A 26,343-nucleotide genomic window follows, 5' to 3' on the forward strand; every position below is an offset into this window, starting at 1 on the left:
AAAAAGGCCTTAAGTTTCCCTGGATCAATACCCAAATTTCCAAAAATATACAAAAGAATTTCCCAAATTTCCATCAAAATGTTGGTTAAAATTCCAAACGAATTCCCCAAAACATCCAGGAAAAGGAGCCAAATTCCAATGAAATGCCCCAAAACATTTAAAGCGAATTCCCCTAAAATTTCCCCCCCAAACATTTCAAATATTTCCATGAAAATGCCTGTAAAAATGCAAACAAATTTCCAAACGCATCCAGAGAAATTTCCCAAAGTCCACTGAAAAGGCCTACACATTTTTAAAGCAAGTGTGTCTGAAAACTTCTTATTAAATTCTCAATAGTCACAAATATATTTCCAAAATTTCCAGTACAAGGCCTGAATGTAAAAAAAAACAAATTCCCCAATACGCCAAAACAAATTACCCAAATTATAATAAAATGCCCCCCAAAATTTAAAGCAGATACCAAAAAAATTTAAATCAAATTACCCAAATTCCTCATAATTACAGATAAATTTATAAACTCCATGAAAATGCCTCAGAATTTCCAAACAAATTCCTCAAAACTCTCAAACAAATTTCTAAAATTCTAATGAAAGTCAAACAAATTAAAGCAAATGTTTCCCACTAAAATAAATATCAGATACCCCAAAGTTACAAATATGTTTCCTAAATTCCATGAATATGGCTGAATTTTCTATATATACTGTATTTTCCCAAACATTCAAATGTTCCAAATTCATAGAAACAGCAAATAACCCAAATTTACAAATACATTTCCCTAATTTCCATGACAATGCCTGGAAATCTCCAAGCAAATTGCTCCAAAAATGCGAATTTTCCAAATTCAGAAGGAAAAAAAGATTCAAAGCAGATGTTTTCCACAAAATATAAAATCAAATTCCCCAAAATTACAAGTACATTTCCCAAATTTCTATGAAATGTAGCTATAAATCTCTAGAATTCCAATGAAAATGTTTTACTCAAATTAAAATTAAATTGGCAAATATCCCCAAAAAATTCTACCCAAATTCCAACATTCAAACAAATTTTTTCAAATTACAATGCAACTTTGAGTCAAACTTCCCAACATGTACAAGCATATCCCTGTAAATTCCATGAAATTACTACCAAGGAAACGTCCATAATATCCAAATTCCATGATGATATCTAAAGTTCCAAAGCAAATTCCCACAAATTACAAATTTCTACAACCCTCATTAAAATGTCTGAAAATTTCCAAATAAAATTCATCCAAAATTTTGAACAAATTTCCAAAAATTTCATTGAAATGCCAAATAAAAATTCAAAGCAAGTTTTCCCAGAATATTTCAAAGAAACTTTCCAAAATAAAAAAAACATATATCTAAAAATCCATGAAAACACTTGAAAATTTCCAAGCAAGTTCCCTAAAATTTTCCTGAATTTCATTGCAAATTCTCCGAAGATATCAAACAAATTACCACATTTTTAATGGACCTTCAAGACAATTATGTGAACATCTTTAATAGCTGATTTCTCTGCCACAGGAAGCCAAAGTCCCCTGTCCTTATATCATATGTACTGATGTGCATGCAGGGTCTCAGTGTAGCATACAACAGTGTTTGTTTGTAGCGCCCCCTGGTGTATGAAGTGGACACGATGTAAAATTTATTTGTAAATTTAACCTCAGAGACGAATCTTTGGAAAATTAATCCGTGGAAGATTAACACACATATGTGCGCATGCGTGTTGTGTCTTCTTGTCTCATGCTCTCACCCCAACTGCTGGAAAACCGATGAAAATGTGACACCGAACCGCAGTGTATGATTTTAAATACACGAAAAGATTACAGGTAAGTAAGAATTGATTGTAAATAAAGATTAAGTAGGCATCGACCGCATGCTGAGGCGTATTATTTAACATTTAACGTCTTAATCCTTTCAAAATAAAAGCATCAAAGCTTCTGACATTCACTCACACGCTGATGTCTGGAACTTTTCATGAATAATAGATCATAAATGACCTGAAGGTCATTTATGATGCACAGCACATGGTTAGGAGTAAAACACGGACTATAGCCTTGTCACACATTCTCTTTTTTCACACTCACGTTTCCTAAAATTATATCCGGACTATTTTGATTCACTTTCATACATTAGTTATGTTCTTTTGAGCGTTTGTGGGCAGATTTAATTCTTGTAGTTTCGTCGTACACTTGCAGGAATGAAAAGTAATGTGTCTAACAGTAGTTTTAGAGGATATATTTTTTATTTTGTTTATTCAGACTGCATTTTCTCTCAGATAAAACATTTTCTGTCTTGTTTGGGATGCGCAGCAGCACGAAGCCCTCAAACCGCCCTGCTCTCTCCTTGAACCAATCGCAGCACACCCTGGCTGCCGCTCCGGTGTGTCACTCCGCCGCTCTCCTCCAATAGAAAAGTTGGACTGAACGGGACGCTGAGGCGGGTGGGCTGTGGGACGATGCGGTTCGGGTCCAGGTGTGCCATGCGGACAGAGAACTGAAAATTTGCCATTCTGCCTTAAAGGTAAGAACGACACCACACTGGAGAGCGTGCACGAGCTTTGGCGGGCTCTTTTGTTTAGACTTGGCGGGGATAGAGAGTGAATGTTCACCGCTGGGGAGCTGAAATGGACCGGCTTTGGAGTACCGCAATGCAGAGCAAATGAATTACCGGTGCCGCTCAGTCGTCACTGGGGGTGAAGTGATGTAAGGAGCTGCGCAGTTGCTTTTTTGAAGCCGTTATTTTTAGGCTGTCTGCGACAAAGTGGGCATTGTTTGATAGAAAGGTGGCTTTTAGCTCCTCACTTGGAAGTTAAAGTCACGTAGAGGACATGGGAAGATGGGAAAGTGTGTCTGCAGAGGAGGAGGCAAGGTGAAAGTGTCTGATACTGTATGCGTCAAGGACGAGGGAAGCTGCTGATGCACCATGGCATCTGTTTTTTTAATGGCTATCTGTCCTTCACGGGTAAGGGGGCAACTCCCTCATACCCCCAGTACTGCCTGCACTCTGCTCTGTGATGCCATAAAATCAGCACTAATTAATCATTTAGTTAATATTCATGGCTTGAAAATAAGATTGCAGACACTGTTTTTAGTTATGTTGTGACTTCCTCTCCCTTGTTTCCGTGACTGTAAAGGAAAAATGCAATGTCCAAACTGTCATGCCTGCAGAATGAGAGGAAAGGGGATTATTCCTCTCCCCACATCCTCAACTCCAGGCCTGATTTTATCCCCTGACTCTGATTTAACAATCTCCACAGCCCAAATCCAAATTAATCAAACACTTCAGTGTATCCAGGAGTAAGTGAGGGAACAGTGGCACTGGGATATCCTCTCGTTTGAATCCAAACATGACTTCAAATGTGATTTTTCTGCATGCAAACATGGTCATCCAGGGGAATCACAGACACTGGGCTTAATACATGCTGACCTAAATTTCTCTGGTCTGTCCAAAGAGGATCTGTGATGGGATTATAGCGAGAGGAAACACAATCTGATGAATTAGAGTTACAAGTATTGATCAAACAGGCTGCTGCAGCTGTAATTTAAAAAGGCAAAGTTGCACACATTCAAGTTTTTGATTTTTTTGCATGCAAAACTATCAGTGTGATCTGATGTGTGTATAAAAGAGCTAGAATACTGTACTGATATTAGTGTTGAGTCATCAAGAGTGCATGTCTTCCTTGTGTGCTGCAGTCTCTGCAGTGTGGATGAGCTCTGTCTGCACAGGGTGTGTGCCTCTGCTCTTCCTCTGTTCCCTCCATTTCCGAAAGGTTTGAGATAAATGTGGGACTGCTGAGGCTCATGGGAGGTTACTGTCTGGCAGATAATCCTTACATTATGCAGCATTCATTTCCTTCTTTTTCTCACGTCTTCAATGACTCAGCAAAGGAGCGTAAGACAGTGTGGCTGCAAGGCAGCTCAAGGACGTGCAAGCATTGTTGTCATCTGTTGGCGACAAGATCTACCCCAGCAGCTTACCTTGAGATGTCTTTTTTTCTTAAGATGTGTACCACCAAATACTCGGGGTGTCAGTTAGGACACCAGTTTTGGGGCCACAGTTCAGTGCAGGGTTGGTTAGAGCAGTGGTTCTCAACCTTTTCAGCCCGTGACCCCTAAAATAAAGGTGTCAGAGACCGGGGACCCCCACTGTTGCTGGAGGTGGCTGAACACAGCCATGCACATTCAGGAATAGTCATGTGGAGACAAGGCCGCCCATTAGCAGGGAAAAATCATGGTCCATGGTAAAGTTAAGCTGTGGTGTATGCTTATCAAAGAAATATCCCTTTAATTCATTTATATAGTAACTAGCTTTCTTAAAAATCAATCCTTTTGATAAAAACAGAATTAAAATATATTAAAAATGGGTAAATAATGAAAAAAAAAGCTGGGAAAAATGGTGAAATTGGATTTTAAAAGTAGCAGAAATGGGTTAGAAGTGCCAAAAATTAGATAAAAGTGGCAAAAATAACCAAAAATATGGCAAATATGGGTAAAAGTGGCAAAAACAGGCACATTAAATGGTACAAGGGGAATAAAAAGTGGCTGAAACGGTGTTTTAGTGCCAAAAATAGGTGGAAGTTTGTTGAAATGGGATGAAAAATTGATTTGAACTGGCAAAAAAGGATTAGCAGAAATGTGAAGAAATGGGTGAAACTGGCGAAAATGGGCATGTCAAATTGTGAAATGTGGCGTTAAAAAGTGGTAAAGAGGGGTTAATAGTGGCAATAATTGGACAACAGAGCCAAAAATAGGTGGAGAGTGGAAAGATTTGATTTAGAAGTGACAAAAACAGGCAGAAAAAAGTGTTGGAAAGGATTTAAAAATTGAGAAAAAATGGGTTTTAATCGCGAAAATATGTTAAAATTTGGCAAAATTGGTGTAAAGTGGCAACAGTGTAATTTAAAAATCATTCTGAGTTTTTTTTAAGGCATCTGAAGACCCCATTTTAGTGTCTTGTGACCCCTCATGGGGCTCCGACCCCAACGTTTAGAACCCCAGGGTTAGAGAGAAAAAAAAGAACAAAAAGTCCTGGATGGTTGATTCTTGATTCTTTTGCTCCCTATTTTGAACCTCCATGAGTTACAGATCCAACTAGTGTTATTAAGAACTAGCTGTGAACTTTGATACAGCATGTATTGCGTTAAATATTGGACAAGAAAAAGAGAAAAAACTAAAATGCTTATTTTGACACTGAAATATTGAGAGTTTTACCAACCTTTGTCCTGATTTTCTCCTGATTTACTGTCCCTGATCCCACCCTGGTGGCCTTTGACACCATAGGAAGATTATTACTGGGCTCTAAGCTGACTGTTTTGTTCAAAAATCTGTGATGCATTTGTAGCAGCACTATAGTGGCTCCTCACTGGTAAGCATAGGCCCTAAGAAAACTGTTTTGATGTAAGTAAAGGGCAGAAATACAGGTGCATCTCAAACACTTGCAATATTATGAATAAGTTCCTTTTTTCCCCTCATAATTGAACTGAAAAAGGTAAAACTTCCTTGCATTCTAGAAACCTTGCACAAAAACACAGAAATTTGTGTTAGGTAGGTTATTATTTGCTGTAACAAAGCTTATCGTCATTAAATCTTATACTGTTAGAAAGCCTGTTTATTTCCATTTTAAATGGTGCCACATTTGTAAGGAGCATTCATTTCTGGGATGAGCAGCAGAGCTGAGTATGTGGGTTGCACCCATAAAAAATGTGCCAGATCTTCTCTGCCAATGCCAAACTGCTGATTCTGCTATTGACTCTTGTTCTGAGCTTCTGGTACCCCAGGTGCTGACAGTCAGGGGCCTGATTGCCTACTGGTTAGGACCTGTGTGATACCAAGTTACAGCATTGTTTGGAGTGAGCTCTTAGCCTGGCACGCCAGATGGATGTGTACATCCATCTGGAAAACCTTTCATCAACAGCGTGTGGGAAAGGTCAGAGCCTTTAAAAAAAAACTCAGAGGATGATTGGATGAACTTTCTGTTTGTCACATCTTTACGGGCCAATCAGAGCAACAAAACACGTGACGTAGCCATTACCAAGCTGCGCCCCTACCAAAGGAGTAAACTCCATAGAGAACTGCATAACGCCACGAACCATGGACCATCGACTGTAGACATGTCAGGACACGACTTTTGTCGTTTTTGAAAAGAAAACAACTCACTGCCGTACTTTGTTCTTCTTTTAACTGAGAAATGTTGTCAAGTTCTGATAAAACTGGCGCTTTAGCAGCACCCACGTTAATCTCTTCCTCCATTATTGCACCGGTCTCTTGTTGCTGCTTGCTTATGTCACGACTTCGCTGCGCCCAGAAGTACTGGCCCTCGATGCTGATTGGTCCTGTCACTTTCATCTCCGCACTGAAGGCCAAGTTCCACATAACAGGGGATGTCAGAGACAAGCTGCAAACCGGGCATCTCAGGAAGACGACACCCCATGAAGCTTGTTCCCTTAACTTTATCATTACTTAAGAACCATAGGTTGTGTTCTACAGTTTTGCAGATTTAAAGATTTGCTTCTTGATGTTCTTGTGTTTCAAACACATGGGCCAGATGTGGCCATCAAACTGCTGGGGTGTTATGAAGCCCAGGTTGCTCTGATAGCAGTCTTTAGCTCATCTGTAGTGTTGAGTCTGGTGTTTCTCATCTTCCTCTTTTATTTAAAAATAATTGAAATAAGTAAAAAGAGAACTATTTTATTAGCAAAATTACTTCTAGTACTAGAAATTAACACAGAGCTAAGTAACTTACTTTTGTATTTTATGGAGTCAATTTCTTTGTGTAGACACCTTATCCCTACACAATGCCTGGTATACATGTCATGCATATGTTATGTCAAAAGACAAAGTATTTTCAGGTAGCTTTTGAATCCTGTTCAGTACATGGTTAGTCTTGCAAACTGTCCATCTTTCATGCCTGTTATTAGGTGGATCCATCTTCCAAAGCTTCGAGCTGAAACAGTTCCTGGTCAGGGGATGACTGCACTGATCGGTATAATTTGAGAAGCAGGCATTAGCCGCAGGTGTTGTTTGAATGACTGAAAGGCATTAATCATGATGGCTGGTGAAGATACTAGTGTAGTTTTAGCTATAGTGGTAGTTTTATCAGAACTAGAACTAAATCTTGCTGAAAAGATGTTTTTGCTCTTCTCTCGACTGGCTTCCTCTGCACCTTTGGCCTCCTGGTTACCTCTCTGCTGAGGTCTTCTAGGTATATCCAACTGGGAGGAGACTCTGGGGTGGACCCAGAACTCGCTGGAGGGATTACCCCATCTGGCCTGAGAATACCTCACAGTCTTCCAGCTGGAGAACGTTGCTAGGAAGAGGCAAGTCTGGGTGGATTTGCTTAGCCAGCTGCCCTACGACCCGATCCATTTTCTTCCATTAAGCGAAAGAAAACGGTTGGATGGATGACAGGATGGAAGTTGTCACTGGTTCTCTGATGACAGTATTAACAGATATAAAAATCCAGTTTGGATTTTGGATAAACCTTTAAAATTCAAACCTCAAATGGTAGTGAAATGATGTGTTAGTGTGCAGGTATTTCCCTTGCACAATATCTCTTAGCTAGATCTCTCTTTTTAACTATCTGTCTAGTTACTAAATCAGTTTAATTCATTAATTTATGTGGCAAAGATTCATGCAATCATCATTGCTTCCTTTGCAAAACACAAGGAAGCATACCAGTATCTAGCTTTGACAAATATGAAGCCGCTGTCACAGGCTAGGCTTTCAGAATTAAAACAAAAGCGTTACACTAACAGAAATGCAAAAAAGGAGACGCTGTAGTGTAATGCAGACAAGAGAGAAGGGAAGATGCTAGAAAAAAGGGTAAATAGAGAAGGCACTATCAGATGTGCGTCATGCAGCCTTTCCTTGGGCATATAGCAGGCTTATCCATAGATACTGAGGACACATCTGGCACCAGTGGCTTTGATTTAAAAAACTGTATTCCTGGCTGTGCGCTCTGATTGGATTTACTGTATGTTATTGTGAGGTTACATGAGGTTACTGAATGAAATTGAATGAAAAACAGTTTCCCTTGGCCAGTAATCATCTCTCTTGACATGAGTACCACCTCCCTGATTCAATTTTTTGGATCTGTGCATCCTCATTTTCCACAATCACATTGAAATATGCCTATTTAATACAGATGCTTCTCTTGTGTAATGTGGCTCGAAAGGTTTGCTATGCAAGGCATTATTAATGATCCCGGATAAATACCTCACCAGCTCTTATGTCTCCCTTTAAACTCCCTATAAAAGCTATTCAACCCTTGGATGTTTTACCCTTTTATTGATTTTCAAAATCAATCATGGTCAACATAATTTGGCTTTTTAATGAGTGGAAAGTAATAACAAAAAACACCTTTGATATCAAAGTGAAAACAGATTTCTACAAAGTGATGTCAACAAAAATATGTGATGTCTAATAAATTACTGTATAGATATTCACCCTCTTAAAAGTGATTGACCCAATTCAACAGAGGTCTAGACAACTGGTGCTAGAAGTCTAACAATTAGAGAAACACGCATCACCTGAGTGCAGTGAATGTGTCTCAAGTGATTGTAGTATAAAGACACCTGTGTCTGGAAGTTCCAGTCACTCGTTAATCAGTATTCCTGGCTACCATTACATAATGAAGACAAAGGAACACTCCAAGCAACTCAGAGAAAAGGTTATTGAAAAGTATAAGTCAGGGAAGGATACAATAAAAAATTAAAGGCACTGAACATCCCCCAGAACTCAGTTAAATCCATCAAGGAACAGAAGGACTATGGCACGTGTGTAAATCTGCCTAGATCAGACTGTCATCACAAACTGAGTGAGTGTGCAAGAAGGAGACTAGTGAGAGAGACCACCAAGACACATATAACTCTTCTGAAGCAGTAACAAGCTTCAGCAGCTGAGATGGGAGAGACTCTGCAGACAACAACTTTTGGCCGGTTCTTCACAAGTCAAAGGTTTATGGGAGAGTGGCAAAGAGAAAGCCACTGTTGAAGAAAACTCCAGATTAAATCTGGACTGGAGTTCACCAAGAGGCATGTGGGAGGCTCCATGGTCAAGTGGAGAAAGTTCTTTGGTCTGATGAGACGAAATTTGTGCTTTTTGGCCATCAGACAAAATGCCAAACACTGCACATCACTACAAACACAATATCCCCACTGTGGTGGCAGCACGATGCTGTGGGGATGCTTATTGGCAGCCAGCTCTGGAAGGCATGGGAAGGGGGTAAAGAGGGTAAAATGAATGCAGCAAATTATCTTCTGGAGTGGCCGACTCAAAGCCCAGGCCTCAATCCAAAAGAGAATTTGTGGCTGGACTTAAAAAGGGCTGTCATATTTATGCAGTCACTTATTTTACTTTACATATTTTTATGTAATTGGCATTATTTTGTAGAAATCTGTTTTCACTCTGACTTTTTTGAGATTTTTTGGTTGTCTTTTGTCAAAAAGCCATATAATGACCATTTTTAATTTATAAAATCAATAAAAGGTAAAACATCCAAGGTGGTGAATGCATTTTAGTGGTGCTGTGTGTCTTATCTGATGATAATACTCCAAACCCTGCAGTCTCTCACAGCAGTTCTGCTGCTTCATCCTGCAGATGTGATGTGCGAGCATGTGTGACGGCACAGCAGGAGCTGTCCTCACTCTGCAGTGCTACCTTGTGTTTTGTTTCCACACAGCCCCAGTGTTCTGGTGCATGTCTGCTGCTGGTGTGTGCTGTAGTGGATCTGCACACACTCCGCATAACTATTTGCAGCGTTCTGCTGAGTCACTCACACCCTGAATCATTTATATACACCGGAGGGCTCGAGCTAGCCCTGCATTCACTGTTTCTGGTGTAGAAAGTCATGCACAGTCATCCGTCTAGTGTAGTGCTCTAAGGGTCAGAAAAGTGGATATAGCACAAAGTACTTTTTTCACTGTCTGAGAAGATCATGTCAAACAACATCATTGTCAGTTACACATAAATCCTGTCACTAACAACAACGATAAATCCTTTTTTTTCAGTCTCTTACACAGCCCTCCCCAGTTCATGTTCAGTCCATCCGCTGCTTCCCATCTGCCTACTAACAAGGCTTCCACGCATCCTTTTGTTGGCGGTTATGGCTTCCTCTGCGTTACTGCTCCTGGTGCTCTCCTCCTCCATCTCCCTCACAGGTAACCATCTCAGAGATGTCCAAAAATATAACTTTCACAGCATTAAAATAGAATAGGAATGGTAGAGCTATGTGGTTTTGTAAGATGATCATATTAGAGTATAAAGCCTGTATATTATTCACTAAGGGGTGCAAGTATCTTGGATATACTTCAAATCTTTACCAACACACTGTAGGTTTTGCACTTTGGAGATCTGATAACATATAGTGGTATTCATAATACTCGTAATACAAAACTGAAAATTACAATTAAATTTTAGCTGTAAATCGCAAGATTGTCCAGTATAATCGTAATCACACATTATTGGCAGCACTTCGGCAAACTTTGCACATTATTGGCTGACTTGAGCATTTTAATGCTTTTATAATGTAATAAAAGCTGAAAATAAATGGTGGGGTTCCTCTGGGTTATATTTTAGATCCTATACATTTTAACATGTAATAATCTGAGAACATTATTAGGGGGCACAGCTTAAATTTCCATCAATATGCTGATGATACAGAGACTTATATTGCAGTCCCTACTGATGACTGAATTATAATAGATGCTTCTTTTTAAATGTTAGATTGACTTATGGATGGCAGTGTTGTCTCCAGCTTAACCAGGGTTATTGTTAGGCAGAGAGGAAAATTTCAATACTTGATACTTCGTGATTTTGTTTTGCAGTGGCCGTTCTGTTTGGTGAGCCACGAATTTATGGAGGTGAGTTCAGTTTCTCTGAAAAAAACAAAAAGCTACAAATATCTAGCAATGTTTTTGAATGTTTCCTTAATTAGTACTTCAGCTAATGATAAGATTAAACTTGACAGAGGATGCTACTGGTTATGGTCCCATCTTTGAGGAGGAGCCTATAGATGTTGTCTACACTGAGGACTCACCAGATGGGAGAATCTCCATGAACTGCAGGGCACGAGCGAACCCCCCAGCTTCTTACAGGTAACCAATAATAAAGGTTTACCCTCAAAGGGCAATATACTTTACATTATACCCAATGATGTGTTACTGATGTATCACAGGTGGCGCCGTGATAACTGGGAAATCAAGCTGATGGAGCAGCCAGACGAGCACTACAGCCTGGTGGGGGGGAACCTGGTCATCACAAACCCTAGACAGAAGAAACACGCTGGGACGTACATATGTGTGGCCAAAAACATCTACGGCACCGTCATTAGCAAAGAGGCCAGGGTCAAGTTTGGATGTGAGTATGTGAACTCTGCTGGTGTAGCTCATCTTCTTCAGTGGTGTGGTGTACTTGTGTCTGGTGCTTTCTTTTAAATCTTTTACAACATAAGAACAAAATATGAATAGTGAGTTTTTATGAAATGATTTTATTCAAATACAAACTCTGTACATTATTCAGTGACTAAAAAACCTTTGTGCTGTAGTAATGTAGTAACAATCCAAATAGTGGTGTTCCTCAGGGATCAATTTTAGGTCCTGTACTTTTTGTTAACTTGCTAGTTCAAAGATTTCAATTTGTTTATGAGCTACTTCAGGATGTAGCTTCCCTACTCTTTTGTAAAGCTATTTGAAAAAGTTGTCTGTCCATTTACAGTATGAGCACTTTCATGGTTTTGAGTAGGGCTGTATTATTTGGGAAAACAATCTCACTGCGTTTTTTCTCCTCACTGTTCAGATTGTGATTTAATATTCCATTACTATTTAAATTCCCCATGTTATATATACAAACAAACAATAATTCACTATATTTTCACAATGTTTGGTAGATCAAACAAAGGTTGAACATCTTTGAAAAATATCTACTGTAATTGCAGTTATTTGGATTCATAGTAAAATTGGATATGAATGGTTGTATTGAAGGGATTGATGATTTTATGTCTTTCTCATTTTTAATAATAAAAGCATCTACAAAAACAAGGAAAGTAGGTTTTTTGCAAATTATTCTAGAAGAAAATTGACACTTGAGTGTTTGCATTCAAGTGCAAATGCATAACATCCCTGCAGCAAAATGTAGGAAAGTAGCATTTTGAAACACATTTCAGGTCAAAGACATATGGCACCTTCTGTAGTTTGAAAATTGTAGTAGGAGAAATAGTGATTCAATCTAAATTTCGATGAATTGCCCAGCACTATTTTTGAGTGTTTTTTATTTAAAGGTTTCACAGCAGATGTACTGCTCTAACTGCCTATTGTAGTTTTTATTTAGCCTACAACTTAAATTAATCTCTTGCTTCATTTAAATTTAACGTTACTTGGCATTTACTAAACTGTACTTAACAACAGCCCAGACCTACTTATTAGCAGGACTGTGCTAGACTACAGTCATTTTTGAATGAATGCTTTATGATTTAACAAAGTGTTAAATCTTGAAAAAGTTTCCCAGTGACAAAAAATGTATTATTTCAATGTTGTTACAAATATGAAATTGAATGAAAAATTATTACTAGCCATTAATGTACCACAATTTTAGCATCATGACCAACTTTAAGGTTAAAAAAAAAAACAAAACAAAACATGAGGCTTCCTCTGTCTAACCTCCTGTGACTCGAGCTTTTATATGGTTGGCATTTTTTATTTCTCATAGTAATCTTGGACCAGTAGGACCTGATAGGAATAAAAACCAAGCATTTTGTTTTACCATGTAGGTTTTTTATAAATGATGATGACAGTGGGTTTATCTTATTTTATAACACAGTAAAGACTTCAGTGTGTAAAAAACTATGGGACATTCACAGTGCAAAAACACCTGTTTGGTAGAATGGTGAAAAAACAATGCAACTCACCTCTACTTGCAAACTGTTTCACTCAAAAATCTTCCCAACCTACACTGAACAATAAAGTAATAACCAAGCCTTAGTGTCTTCATACCAGTGCTTTTTAGTGTGGTTTTAGCTTGTTTTTATTGATCAATTTTGCCATATCAAACCACAAACATTACTCAGCATAAACGTTTCAACTGGCTATAGAACATTTGGGTGGGAATGACATCTCTAAGGTACACTGACAACTGTTATCTGGTTTTGTGACCACTAAATGGCGGAGCAAGTGTCCACAAAAGAGGCAAAAGAACAAGTCTAAGTTTAATTTAGAATTAAGAGTAATGGTGCAGGAAACCCAAAATATATTGTCTTCATATGAGGATGCAGGGTTGTAGGAGGTTAAAGATAGTCTTTATTTCTGTTCTTTGTTGGATATTTTACAAATCTTTTCTCAATATCCTCTCCTTCTGTGATATAGATATAGAGGAGTTTCCCCAGGAGGAAAGAGACCCGGTATACGTCAAAGAAGGACAGGGGGCTGTCCTGCTCTGCGCCCCTCCAAAAGCCTGGCCACGTATGTAGGAATCCCTTTCAGAAAATGCAGTTTTGGAGAATAACAGAGACAAACTGGTTCAGCGTTTCTGTCTTTTCTTTACAGAGGAGGTGACCTACCGCTGGATCTACAATGAGTTCCCTGTCTTCTTGCCCACTGATCGCCGTCGGTTTGTCTCCCAGAAGACAGGAAACCTTTACATCGCCAAAGTGGAAGCTCAAGACGCTGGAAACTACTCCTGCTTTGTTTCCAGCCCCATCATTGGGAAGAGCGTCTTCTCAAAGTTTATCCCTCTCATCCCCTTACCTCCGGAGGATGGTGTGTAGAGAATCACTGGTGTAGATTAACATGAAAAGATTTTAAATTGCTTTAATTTTCATAAGGCTTTGATTTTGTTGTCTTAGGTGAGGAGAGAAAGTACCCAGCAGACATCAGGGTGAAGTTTCCAGATACCACTGCCATGCTGGCCTCTAACATCACACTGGAGTGCTTTGCTTTGGGGAAGTAGGTTCAATTTTTAAGATTTTGTTTGCTCAAAGTTTAAAGTCTGTCATGGGAAAAAAATAACTTATGTTTGTTTCTTTTAAGTCCGATCCCTCACATTGTTTGGAGGAAAGTGGATGCCACAGACCTCCCAGCAAACCATGTGATCAGCGAATCAGGAGCTGTGCTCCATCTGTACAACGTTCAGTACGAAGACGTCGGTGCATACGACTGCGAGGCCATCAACACTAAAGGAAAGGACTGGCACAAGGCCTGGCTGTATGTGGAGTGTAGGTGAAATCACTGGATTTCTAAGATTAGATTGGAGAGTGTATCCTTGAGTGTGTGCTGTGTGTGGAGAGCGGATCGTACAATTGAATTTGGCTTTCAGAAAAGTAGGTCTGTTTCTTTGTGTCCCTTCTGGGCATTTTATAGCACAAAAATGTATCATTTTAAGGCATTATTTCAAAAATCACATTATGTTGGAGCTTTTGATTTAATATTGTGTCAAATATAATATTCTTTATGCTTGTTTTTATTTTCCAGCTGCTCCAGAGTGGGCGGAAACGATCAACAACACTCAGATCGACATCGGCTCTGAGCACACAATGCGCTGTGTGGCATCAGGGAAGCCGTTTCCTTTTATCCGCTGGTACAAAGACGGATATATGGTAAAAAGTCACTCAAAACATCTAGCAGCACAGGGAATAAGCTTAGCTTTTTGTGATTTTTGGCATTATTGGTGTGTATGTGTTTTTTTTTCAGTATGGGAAGGGAGAATTAAAGTTCTCCAGTCTCACTTTTGACGACTCAGGAATGTACCAGTGTATTGCTGAGAACAACTGGGGTATCAAATATGCCAACGCTGAGCTGCGGGTCATTGGTGAGTCCTTTGAAGAAGCTCCTCTTTTGATCACTTGTCAAATATTCATATATCAATATCTCAGGGTAAGACTCCATGAAGTCCTTCTTTTGGGGCGACAAAAACTTACTGTAAACTGAATTCAAGCCTCTGAATATTTCCCTTTTAGCCTGTCCTCCTACATTTGAATTTAACCCTGTGAAGAAGCAACTTCTTGGAGCCAGGGATGGCCGTGTGGTGATCGAGTGTAAACCCAGAGCTGCACCCAGGCCACGCTACACATGGACAAAGGGCAAAGAGCTTCTTTACAATGGTTCACGGTCAGTCCAACTTAGAATACAGTCAGCTGTTATTTTAGACTGTTCACTAAAGCACTCAAGGCCATTTTTGATAGCGTGCACTTTGCATCCACTCTCAGGAGCTAATTATTCATGTTCATTTTTAGAATTTCCATCTTGTATGATGGGAGTCTGGAGATCCTCAATGCCACCAGGAATGATGAAGGCACGTACTCCTGCTTTGCTGAGAACGACAGAGGAAAGGCAAACAGCTCAGGCTTTCTCACCATCACAGGTCGGCCATTTCTCTTTGATTACTGTCTGTGAAGGTGAACAAAGTGCTTCCACCTCCTTCTGTCATCAGAAAAACAATTCAGCTCTCATTAACATAATGTGTTGGTGGTATTATTTCCAGCCAGAGTTCTGCAGTAAACTCCACTACCTCCTCTGCTAACCAAAACACTCATTAACTTGGTAAACCTGGTGCACACAGGGCCACTGGAGCAGCACTTTTTTACAGAGCTGTCGATTATGGAGCTTGAACCCTTTTAATAGCATCAATAAGGTCACTAGAAAGACTCTTTGTAAGAAAAATATGTAAATTGGCATAAAAAGAACAAACTTCGTAACTTTAGAGTTTACTCAAAGTAGGTGGTACTGAGCTACAGAGCCTAAAAAACAAGTTTTTCCCTTTCATTGATGTTATAAATCAATCATGGCAAATATAATTAGGCTTTTTTTGAAAAAAAAAAAAATTTGCAAAAGTGCATGATCTAATTCAACACAGGTCCAGCCAATTGGTGAATAGGCATGAACAGACCTTTACAAGTCCAGTCACAAATTCCTGAATTGGATTGAGATCTGGGCTTTGACTCAGCCACTCCAAAACATTCACCTTGTTGTCATTAAACTATTTCTGTGCAGCTGTATGCTTTAGGTCGTTGCTGGAAAATAAATCCTCCCCTCAAGCCATGATTCTTTTGCAGACTGAATAAGATTGCCACATTAATTTTACCCTCTAATTTAACAAGCCTTCCAGGGCCTGCTGCTGAGAAGCATCCCCACAGCATGATGCTGCCACTACTGTGCTTCACAGTGGGAATGGTGTGTTTGTGGTGATGTGCAGTGTAAAAAAAAGCACTATTTTGGTCTCCTCAGACCAAAGAACTTTATTTAGCTCTCTTATTTATCTTATTTATCTATAGATCTCTTATTTAGCTCTCTGGTTGAGATTTAATCTGAGAGTCTCTATGCAGAGTCTCTCCCATCTCAGCTGCTTCACTGCACTGATCCCCATTTCATTACTACTGGCACCAGTTGGCTGGACCTTTGTTGAATTAAGTCAGCTACTTTAAATGGGGTTAATATGAATGAAAATCACTTATTTTATATCTCATATTTTTGTTTAATTGACGTTACTGTGTAGGAATCAGTTTTCACTTTGACATTAAAGAGAAACTGTTTTGTCATAAAAGCCAAAATATATCGACCATGATTGATTTATAAAATCAATTCAAGGGGTGAATACTTTCTATAGGTACTATATACTGCAGCCAGTCAGTAGAAGAAGCGCTGAATGATTTAGCTTCACTTTTAGGGACTTTTCACATTGTCCATCTTTCTATAGACTCTATGGTGTGCCCATATTTCAGTATATTAACCATATTAATTGATGGGCTCTTGGGTTGGAATTTTCCAACAACACTTTGGATGTTTTTTCCCCTCTACAGAGCCAACGTTTCTCACAGAGCCACCAGAAGACTCAGAAGTAAAGGTTGGGGATGAGATCATTCTGAACTGTGCTGCTTCATATGACCCCATGTTGGACATCACTTTCATCTGGGAAATCGACTTCAGAGTCATCGACTTTAATGCTGAGTGGCAGCACTACGAACGTGTTATGGTAGGTTGATGGTTCACCTTAGCCTTATTTTACCTCTTATCTGTATCTCTGTTCCTGTCCTTCTCAGTGTTTTTTCTAACGTCTCCTTGTCTTTGCTTCCTGTTTCTCAGAATGTAGATGGCAGAGGTGACCTGAGAATAAAAAATGTCCAGATTTGGCACGAAGGTCGATACAGATGCACAGCCCAGACAGTGGTGGACAGCGACACAGCGTATGCTGATCTCAAGGTTGTAGGTCAGTCCCGGCCAAGCAGTGACCTCAAGTGTTAAGAAATTAAGGCTAATGTGGAAGTGCAAAGAAAGTTTCTGGAGTGTCCACTTCAGGCTGGATTCAAGAACCAAGGAATCCCCATAAAGTCCAGTCCTAAAATGTCCATTTTTGGTGCAGGAATACATCTTTACAGCCTGGTAACAAAAGAATGGATTCAACAGATAGTTTCGTTATAAAAACTGTATGGACGACAATTGTTATATAAATTTATTTGTTTGGATTGTATGAAGGCCAAGAGTAATCCATGACTCTGCATATTTAGTGCTGGGTTGAATTGTTTTAAAAAATATGTGTTTTTAGGGTATTTTGCCTTTATTTTGATAGGACAGCTGTAGAGAGAAATCACAGAGACAGAGGGAAAAGACCAAACAGCACCAGGATCATAAGTAGTGCTACCAGTGCATCGAGGACTGTAGTCTCTGTGATGGGCTCTTGCTTTACCAGGGGCGACTGTGGCTCAGTAGGTAGAGTCAGTCATCTCGCATTTGGAAGGTTGATTTATCCTTGGGCAAGACACTTGACACTTAACCCCACTTTGCCTCAACCCCACAAAAATGTGTAGGGTCTAGCTAATACTGATGGCCAATTTTTCATAGCAACCTTTGCAAAAAGTGTGTGAATGTAGAGTGAGTGGTGTGAAAGGGTATGAATGGGTAGGTATGACCGGCAGTGCAGTTGACTAGAAAGCACTATGCAAGCTCATGTCCATTTACCAAGTAAGCAACATTCACTGGGCTGACAGGTGGACACGTACTACTTTTTGGCCTGAAGGCTTCAGATCCATTTTAACTGGAGACAGAATTTTCAATATGGCGACTTTCATTGATGGCTTCAAAATGTCTCTTAAGAAACCAATGAGTGATGTCAATATTTAATACAATCGGTGTCCCCAGCCTGTTTAAAGCAAAATAATCAAACATTTATTATTTTTAAGTCTTTAACTTCTTTTCTTATTCTGCAAAGGGAAAAAGAAGAATATTTTTAAGCTTATATCTACTTCAGTCTAGGCTTCAGAATAGGTAAGCCTTTAAATATTCTCAAACAAAATGGGTGGATGGGGGTGGAAAAGACTTGAGAATTGTTAAATAGCATCAGAAGGAACAATTTATTATTATATATATACTATCACTACTCTGTCTTTCATGGACAGATGTTGTAGTTCATCTTTAATTTTTGTGTCCTTTTTGTGCCTGTTCACCTTATTTCTTTATCTGAACCACTTCAATACAAAATACATTTAAGCCTCTTATTGGGACCCATCTTGGTGTTTTAGAACATTCAGCAACAGCAAGCTTGCAAGAAACTGAGTATTGGATTTTGATGGCTATGCTACTATTCCTTTGAGTAATTTGTTCTATAATAGCAGAAAAGAGCTGAAATTTAATGAGCTGGTTTCATCAGATGTCTTCCAGGGACTGTTAAATGACTTTGAAGTGGACACATTTGGCTGAAGATGTTATGACTGATGTATTTATGATTATGGGCAACCTTGAAGAACATTTCCTGTTTTTGATTTTTTTTCCATACCTTTGATATAGTAGAAGAATTAGTTCATGCTGGACACAGTAGTCATACACCCAGCCGCAATTAGCTGACAGCCAGCTGATCCTAATTATCGCCTCACAGCCCCCACAGCCAATCACAGCTCTTTCTCTCAACACAGCAGTGTGTTTAAATATGACATCCTTGCAGTAATGCTGATGCACCACGCTGCTGCAGCTGCTGGCAAAGCTAAACCTCCTCCACCCCAGCCTCCTCCTTTATAGCATAAAGCTTGTTGCACTCTCATATTCAGATCCATGCTACTGTGGATTAATTGATTTTGGACTAATTTTATTGTATTGAGTACGCATTGTCTTACATGTATCTATTCATATAGGGGTTTCTAGCTATATGCTCCCTGGAAAGTCAAGGCATGCTGCTCAACTAAACCAGGGAGCTTCTTTTGAGCAGAGACTTTTCTGCCAAGTAAAACTGTAGATCCATTTTGCAATAAAATGGTTAAATGTATGATGAGATGTTCCTGACTGAAATATATTTTTGTTTGCAAGTAGGGCTGTTCATTGTTTGCGAGAAACTTTCTTAACTGTGCTGCTTCCTGTCTTGGCCAGAACATTTTGAATCTCAGTGAGGCTTCCCTGATTTAATTAAAGTTAAATAGGCATTGCTTTAGCTCAGCTGGAATACAGACGACCATATACAGAAGCTGCAGTCCTCAGCCCAGTCCTCTCCCCGTATTTCATGTTTTTCTTCAGCTTCCCTGTCTTTCACAGGCAAAACAGCTGAAGATAACCTTAAAAAACCATAAACCTCAGATAAAAAAAAAAAAAAAATCACATCCTCATGCTGTTTTTTCCATGGACTGTTCCTCCCTTTTCCAGGCGTTCCCGGGCCTCCTGGTGTGATCCGAATAGAAGAGATTGGAGACACGTGGGTGAAGCTTATATGGACCAAAGGAGCAGATCACAACAGCCCCATACTTTCCTACACTATCCAAACCAGGCACTACTGGGCCCTGAATGAAGATGACTGGAGAGATGCCAGCACCTGTCAGTACTTCATATTACCAGTAGATGGCAGACATGCACCCATTTTGTTTCCAAAAAAATGTTAACATGACATCAAATTTGTGGTTTCTTTAGCACCAACTTTCCTTGATGGCAATGCAGAGAGGGCAGAAGTGACGGATCTGTACCCCTGGCTGGAGTATCAGTTCAGGATCATCGCCACCAACGAGTATGGGTCTGGAGAGGCCAGTATCCCCTCCCTCAAGATCAAAACCTGGGATGCTGGTAAGAGGAGGTGGCTTTTATTTGACATGTATTTTAATTAGACCAGGGAAATTGTAAATTATGTATTTTCTTCTCAGCTCCGGTGGTTTCTCCCACTGATGTAGCTGGATATGGAGGCAGAAATGGTGAAATCGTGATCACATGGACTGTAAGTAATCCATCAGTCAACGTTTTTAACTTAATCATTCACCAGAAGTGCTTGCACATTCTTCAAGAGGTTTTTTTTTCCATTTTAACTCTGACTTTAGCCTGTGGAGCCGTGGTTTTTCTACGGCAAAAAGTTTGGCTACATCGTGGCATTCAAGCCTCACGATGCCTACGACTGGTGGTACGAGACAATTTCAGACCCTGAGACGAGGCGCCACGTTCACAGAGACTCCTACTTCATTCCCACCGATGAGGATTTCCAGGTCAGAGAGTTTCAGGTGAAGATCAAGTCTTTCAATGTGAAAGGAGACGGACCCTACAGCCTCACCAAGGTCATCTACTACCCCAGAGATGGTGAGGATTAGTGTGGTTCCAGTTTTGGGCCTAGATATGGCACTTGAAGACGTCGATCTGACCTTTTTGCTTTATTTGATTTATTGTCTTCTCCAGTACCGATAGAGTCTCCTACGGATGTTTATGCCAGGCCGGTGTCCTCCACTGAAGCTTTAGTTTGGTGGTTGCCAGTTGTTGATACTGGTACAGGACTGCAGCAGTACATTGAAGGATACCAGGTACAAAGCTTTACTGGTAAAATAACATGTATTAAAAACATTTTCTTTCTTAAAAAACCTTAATCTTATTGAATATAATTCCATTGTCCTCAAAACAAGTGACAATGGTTAAGTGGGCTTCATTTTAATGAACCACTCACCTATTTTTGTGATGACAGAGAGAAATTGGCAGTCCTCTGCCTTCATTATACAGGTGCAGTAGATGTGTAAGAACAATAACAAGGAATTATTTCCAGTATATTATGCCATAAGACTAGCTTTCTTGCTGGTACATCTGTTAGCACGTGCAACAAAAAAATCAATGAAAGTTAAAAGAAAAACATTCAAGGCCAACATTAAATTAACAGTAAGTTATCTTAGCAGCACATTAGCTATAATACCACTGATATAGGCAAAGCTAAAAAGGCATCTTATATCAGGATAATGAGTCTAATAATCAAAGAAAGGTGTCCAGAAACGAGTAGCTGTATTTAATCCTATGTCAAGAGTATTTTTTTAAATTTCTCCTTCTATGTCACAAATGGCTGAATCTAACTTCCACTTTCGCCTCAAAAATATCAGCCATAAAAGATAATGTAGGAATCAGCTCTGGTGATCAATATGAGATGAATTTGGTGAAGACACACACAGCAAATTAGACTTTTCTTGCAAAAAAAATTGAGGTTCAGACTGTGAGTTTTTGTGCCATTTCTTTAGTTCTATTATTAATTGGCTGCTGTAATTTCGGTATGCCACCAGATGTCGCTGTTTTCCTAAGAATGAAACTCCAAAGCTTCAAATCTCTTTCAGCACAAATGGAAAGCTCCAATGCTTCATAACATTTCCTCTAACAATCACTACATTTCTGTCTAGTGTTTTGTCAAATACTAGCAAAGCTGGAACAAATGCTACCGAAGTCAGAGTTCAACTGAAAATGTGTTGGTGTCAAAATAGACACACAAAAGTATTTAGTTTGACTGTGTGACTGTAGATTTACCAGGAAAAACGTACAATATCGTAGGAAAATTAGAATTTTTAAGACTTTTGACTCTCATCATAACAATTTTATTAAACTTTACTAAAATCAGACATGTAACCATTTCTTGAAAGTACTAGGTCAGACTTTTCAACATTTGACGCAACATAAAATGAAAAAAATCAAGACCCACGACTGTTGAGCAACTACAGTCCTATATCAGACAAGAATGGGACAACATTCCTCCCTCAAAATTCCAGCAACTGATGTTAAAGACTGTTGTTTAAGAAATAGAGAGGATGCTACACAATGGTAGTACTTTTCAGGAAATGGTAAGGTGTTTTAATACCTGATGTTGTTGTTTATGTTCTATTGTGAATAAAGTATGGATTCATGAGATTTGATAATGATTGCATTCTGTTTCTACTTACCTTTTTCAAACTTTTTTGGAATTGGGTTTGTAGCTTTGTTGTCAGTGTTTATTTACTGGCATTGTGACATAGCTTTAATATTTGATGAATGTTTTAAGACAAACACGATTTGTTTTTTTTATAATCCAGGTTAAATACTGGAGAAAGTACGATGACCCAGAGCCTGGTGCACACCGTATATTCGTCCCAGCTGCTGTCAATCAAACCAGGTTGGAGAACATGCTGCCAGACTCCCACTACCTCATCGAGGTCCGTGCCTTTAATGGAGCTGGCCTTGGACCGCCTGGTGAACATTGTGAGATGTTCACTAAGAGACCACGTAAGACCAGTTACCCTCAACAAAAAACACTTTGAATTACTGTTATGTTATTAGAATCATGCAAAAATATTTTAAATTATTTCTTTTTTTATTTCAACAGCACCACCAGACCCTCCCCGGATGTGGCGCTATGTCACCTGGACAGGACAATGGATGTATGTGTGGTGGGATCATATCTCCTATGACTGGTTTGGCAACATCTCCTTCCCACTGTACTACAAGGTGAGTGTGGAGGGCTTCACTACAGTTTTTCCAACCACCCGATCATTTTCATATACGCTGCCTGTGCCACACCCTGTAGTGCCGTAGTTTTGCTCTGACTCCGACCTCACACACTGGAAGCATGTCTAGGGCAAGCCTTGAGACGAGAGGGGAGAGATTATGGGAACTGTGAGTTCACGCAGGATTATTTTGCTTTTTTGGGGTTGGTTTGCGGTTTATTTTGACAAGATTCTATGATTTTATTTCTTCCGCCATGAAGTGTAAAGGTTAATGTTTGCTACAAAGTGATTTCATGTCAAATTCTGTAGCTTTTTAAGTCAAAAGTTAACTTTCTCATCCTCAGTGGTGCCGTAGTAGCTCTGTGACCCACTGACATCCTGGGGAACTTTAGCTCGTGCTGCAGGATGAACCTTAACGTTGATGTAGTGATGATTTACAGTCAGGTCCGTGCATTGTGATGTATTTAGAAGCTTACCAGATATTTTGCACATTTATCAGCTGTCCTATGTGGAAATTGGAAGTAATATTCTTTTTAATATCCCAAAGACTAAAAGAGAAACTTTCTTTTCTCCAGGTCATGTTCAGAAAGACGGGCTACATCTACGGGAAAGTCTACATCACTGGCTGGCACTTCATGGATTTCCCCATGCCTCAGACTGGAGACTACGAGCTAATGGTGCGCGGCCGTTATGAAGGAGGAGATGGCCCGGTCAGGAAAATTAGGATTATGGGTAAGATTTCAACAACCTCTGACCTAAGATTATGTTTCAGTCTTGGTCCATATATTTGACATTTTTCTCTTCCCTCAGGTAAAGCATCCATGATGACACCAACTCTAAGCCTGGTTTCTTTGGTGCTTCTGGCGCTGTGCATTATGGGATTGGAAATTTGAGCTTGCTGCAAGTATCATGTATATAAAAGACTCTGGGATGATATGTGGATGTGAAAGGGTATTCAGTTTTCACTGTCAAACACTTCTCACAATGATAGTCATAGGATTAGATCCTATATCGTCTGCTTTGTTAAAATACCACACAGGAAGTTGTTTTTCACAATAAGAGTCATGGGTGTTGGCCCTGTCAGTTTATACAGACCTATTTAATCTTCTAAATGCAGATCTTCAGGGTACATTGTGTAACATATGAGACTCCGGCATCCGAACATACTTTAAACTTTGTTTTTGAAAATAACTTAAAGACAAATCCTGAGGTTTTATTAAAGCCTTCCCAAAGTTAAAGCCAAAAGAGGATAGATATTACGTTGTGGATGTGATAGGGAATTTTTCAGCAAATAAGCTATTCTTTCATCGTTAAGACATAAATTAACGCTTCCGTAAAGGTCACTTTTACTTAATTTGCTTCAAACACTTCCTTCACTATTGCATTATGTCTTCTGAAATGAGTCAAACAAACAGTATCATGGTCATGTATATTCCCTAGAACTGGGATTTATTTGTAACAAGCACTTTAAATTTCTCAGAAAGGATGAGCAATGAATAATATCTACAGGGCCAGAGAATAATGGCTGTTTTGTTGGGACAGAGCAGAGAATTATGACTGTATCTTCATCACCTCTCACAGAGTTTATCACAGATTTTAATTTAATACACCTGTTTTACATTATCATAAAGACGGTTTAATGGTTTTCACTTTTTTTTTGAACTTTTTAGATTTTTTCTATCTTTTAGTTGTGCTGTTTAACATGAACATAGGATATCTGCTGTATTTTGAGTTAAATTTTGTACATAAAACAATTCAAACTTGGTTTCTAGCCCTGCCAACGGGTGCTGATTCACTTTGAAACATCCTAAAAGACCAACGGTAATTTCTGCAAACAACCTGTGTGATTTAAATGAGCATTGAGGCTGCAGTTGGATGAAAAATACTCTATATCACATTTATGCTGATTTCCATTATAAACAACCATTAAACAGAGTACAACGATTTACACTGTCTCATTGGTTCAGTGTTTTTAGTCTCTCTGACCTGAAAAAACAAACACATCTTTGAACGAAACCAGTGACATTTAGGTCAGGTCCACCTTCAGGAATTACTAGATATCTCATATGCCAAATTAAATGGTCACCCTCAGATCTAATTAAATAATACCATGACTGGATCAGCCATGTTAGTGCTAGCCTCGTGGCTACCATTTGCCTACCACAGGCTGACCAATGACAGTAAAGATACAAAAAGAAAGAGGAAGAAAAGCTCAAGCTGTTTAAACAATCAGTTTCATGGATACATCTGGTATATATCATGACACAGTGAAAACAGAATTTTAGAGATTTTTGCAAATTTATAGAAAATAAAAAACTGAAATGTTACGTCAACACCAACACTTGAACTTTAGCTCAGGTTCCTCCAATTTCTAGTAAACTTCGCTAAGATGTTTCTACACCTTTATTGGGGTCCACCTGTGGTAGATTAAGTTGACAGGACATCTTTTAGAAAAGCACACACCTCTCTGTAGAAGTCCTCACAGCTGACAATGCATATCAGAGATTAAAGGAACTGCCTGCAGAGCTCAGAGACAGGATTGTTCCAAGACACAGATCTGGGGAAGGCTACAAAAAAATTCTGTTGCATTGAAGGTTCCTAAGAGCACAGTGGCCTCCATCATTCTTAAATGGAAGAAGTTTGGCACAACCAGGACTCTTCCAAGAGCTGGTTACCTGGACAAACTGAGCAGTCAGGGGAGAAGGGCCCTTAGTAAGAGAGGTCACCAAGAACCCGACGGTCACTTTAAGCTCCAGAGATCCTCTGAGGAGATGGGACAAAGTTTCAGAAGGACAGCCATCACTGAAGCCCTCTGACGGTGGCTAGACGGAAACCTCTCCTCAATTCAGAGCTCTTGGAGGTACAGTTACAGAACCTGACATTTAAAAGGTTAAGTATCTTGTAAGTTGTGACTATGTGATTCCTATGAGTTGAGGGGGAGTTGGATTAAAAAATAAGCAAAAAAAAAAAAAAAGGTAAAACAAAAAATGTTTAACATTTTCATAGCCTAATGTACAAAAGGAGCCATTTTGGTCCTTAAGGGCTTAGGAGTCACTATTTGACATTTTGCAGAAAATAATTATGCATCAAAAGCAATAAGGCCAAAAAATAATTGACATATACAAGGCTCTGGTGAGTAGGAAGAAAAAAAAATCTACTTTGCATGTATTATAGTGAAAATAACTCCCATCTAAAACACAGGGGGGCATGGTGAAAGAACCTGGCATTTAAAGGGTTAAATTTCTTGAAAATTATGGTAATTTCATTTTTATGAGTAAACAAAATATAATTTTAACCTAATGTACAAAATGAGCCATTTTGGTCCTTTAAGGCTTAAGTGTCAGCTTTTTTCACATTTGACATCGATGAAAAATAACAATGCATGACAGTCAATGTTGCCAAACATTTGTTTGACATATGACAAGGATTCTCTTAAGGGTGTAAAGGTTAAACCTGCCTTTAACCCTAAGCCTATCCCCACAGCTATTTTTCTACTATTTTTCTGTTTGAGTTCATGTTCTTCAACCTTTTGGACTTTCTTCCTTTTACTTTTAACATAAAAGTGTCAGGTTTTAGTGGCTTAATGGGTTCCTCATAAACCTCTGAAGTTAATTGTAATTTGTCATTTCAACCACCAGATGGCAGTATATCCATTTGCACCCTTCTAATGTTGTTGATC

At 39.1% G+C, this 26,343-nt stretch overlaps 1 protein-coding gene across 2 annotated transcripts; it reads left to right on the forward strand.

Moving 5' to 3' along the window:
* The first annotated feature begins 1,762 nt into the window (after window positions 1-1,762).
* On the forward strand, window positions 1,763-24,588 carry cntn1b (contactin 1b). Of its 2 annotated transcripts, XM_041780347.1 has the most exons (25): window positions 1,763-1,828; window positions 2,312-2,522; window positions 10,009-10,158; window positions 10,825-10,860; window positions 10,968-11,094; window positions 11,175-11,356; window positions 13,357-13,452; window positions 13,537-13,749; window positions 13,836-13,935; window positions 14,020-14,204; window positions 14,461-14,585; window positions 14,680-14,797; window positions 14,946-15,096; window positions 15,222-15,349; window positions 16,785-16,957; window positions 17,068-17,191; window positions 19,609-19,776; window positions 19,870-20,019; window positions 20,097-20,167; window positions 20,268-20,520; window positions 20,617-20,738; window positions 22,254-22,443; window positions 22,544-22,665; window positions 23,240-23,396; window positions 23,475-24,588. In XM_041780347.1, the coding sequence occupies exons 3-25, from the start codon at window positions 10,104-10,106 to the stop codon at window positions 23,555-23,557; spliced, it is 3,129 nt and encodes a 1,042-aa protein (XP_041636281.1). In that variant the 5' UTR covers window positions 1,763-1,828; window positions 2,312-2,522; window positions 10,009-10,103; the 3' UTR covers window positions 23,558-24,588. The 2 variants fall into 2 exon arrangements, with proteins under 2 accessions (XP_041636281.1, XP_041636282.1); XM_041780348.1 differs by lacking the exons at window positions 23,240-23,396; window positions 23,475-24,588 and adding an exon at window positions 23,009-23,088.
* The last annotated feature ends 1,755 nt before the right edge of the window (window positions 24,589-26,343 follow it).

The sequence above is a fragment of the Cheilinus undulatus genome, linkage group 23 (assembly GCF_018320785.1).
Source record: "Cheilinus undulatus linkage group 23, ASM1832078v1, whole genome shotgun sequence".
Taxonomy (NCBI): Eukaryota; Metazoa; Chordata; class Actinopteri; order Labriformes; family Labridae; genus Cheilinus; species Cheilinus undulatus.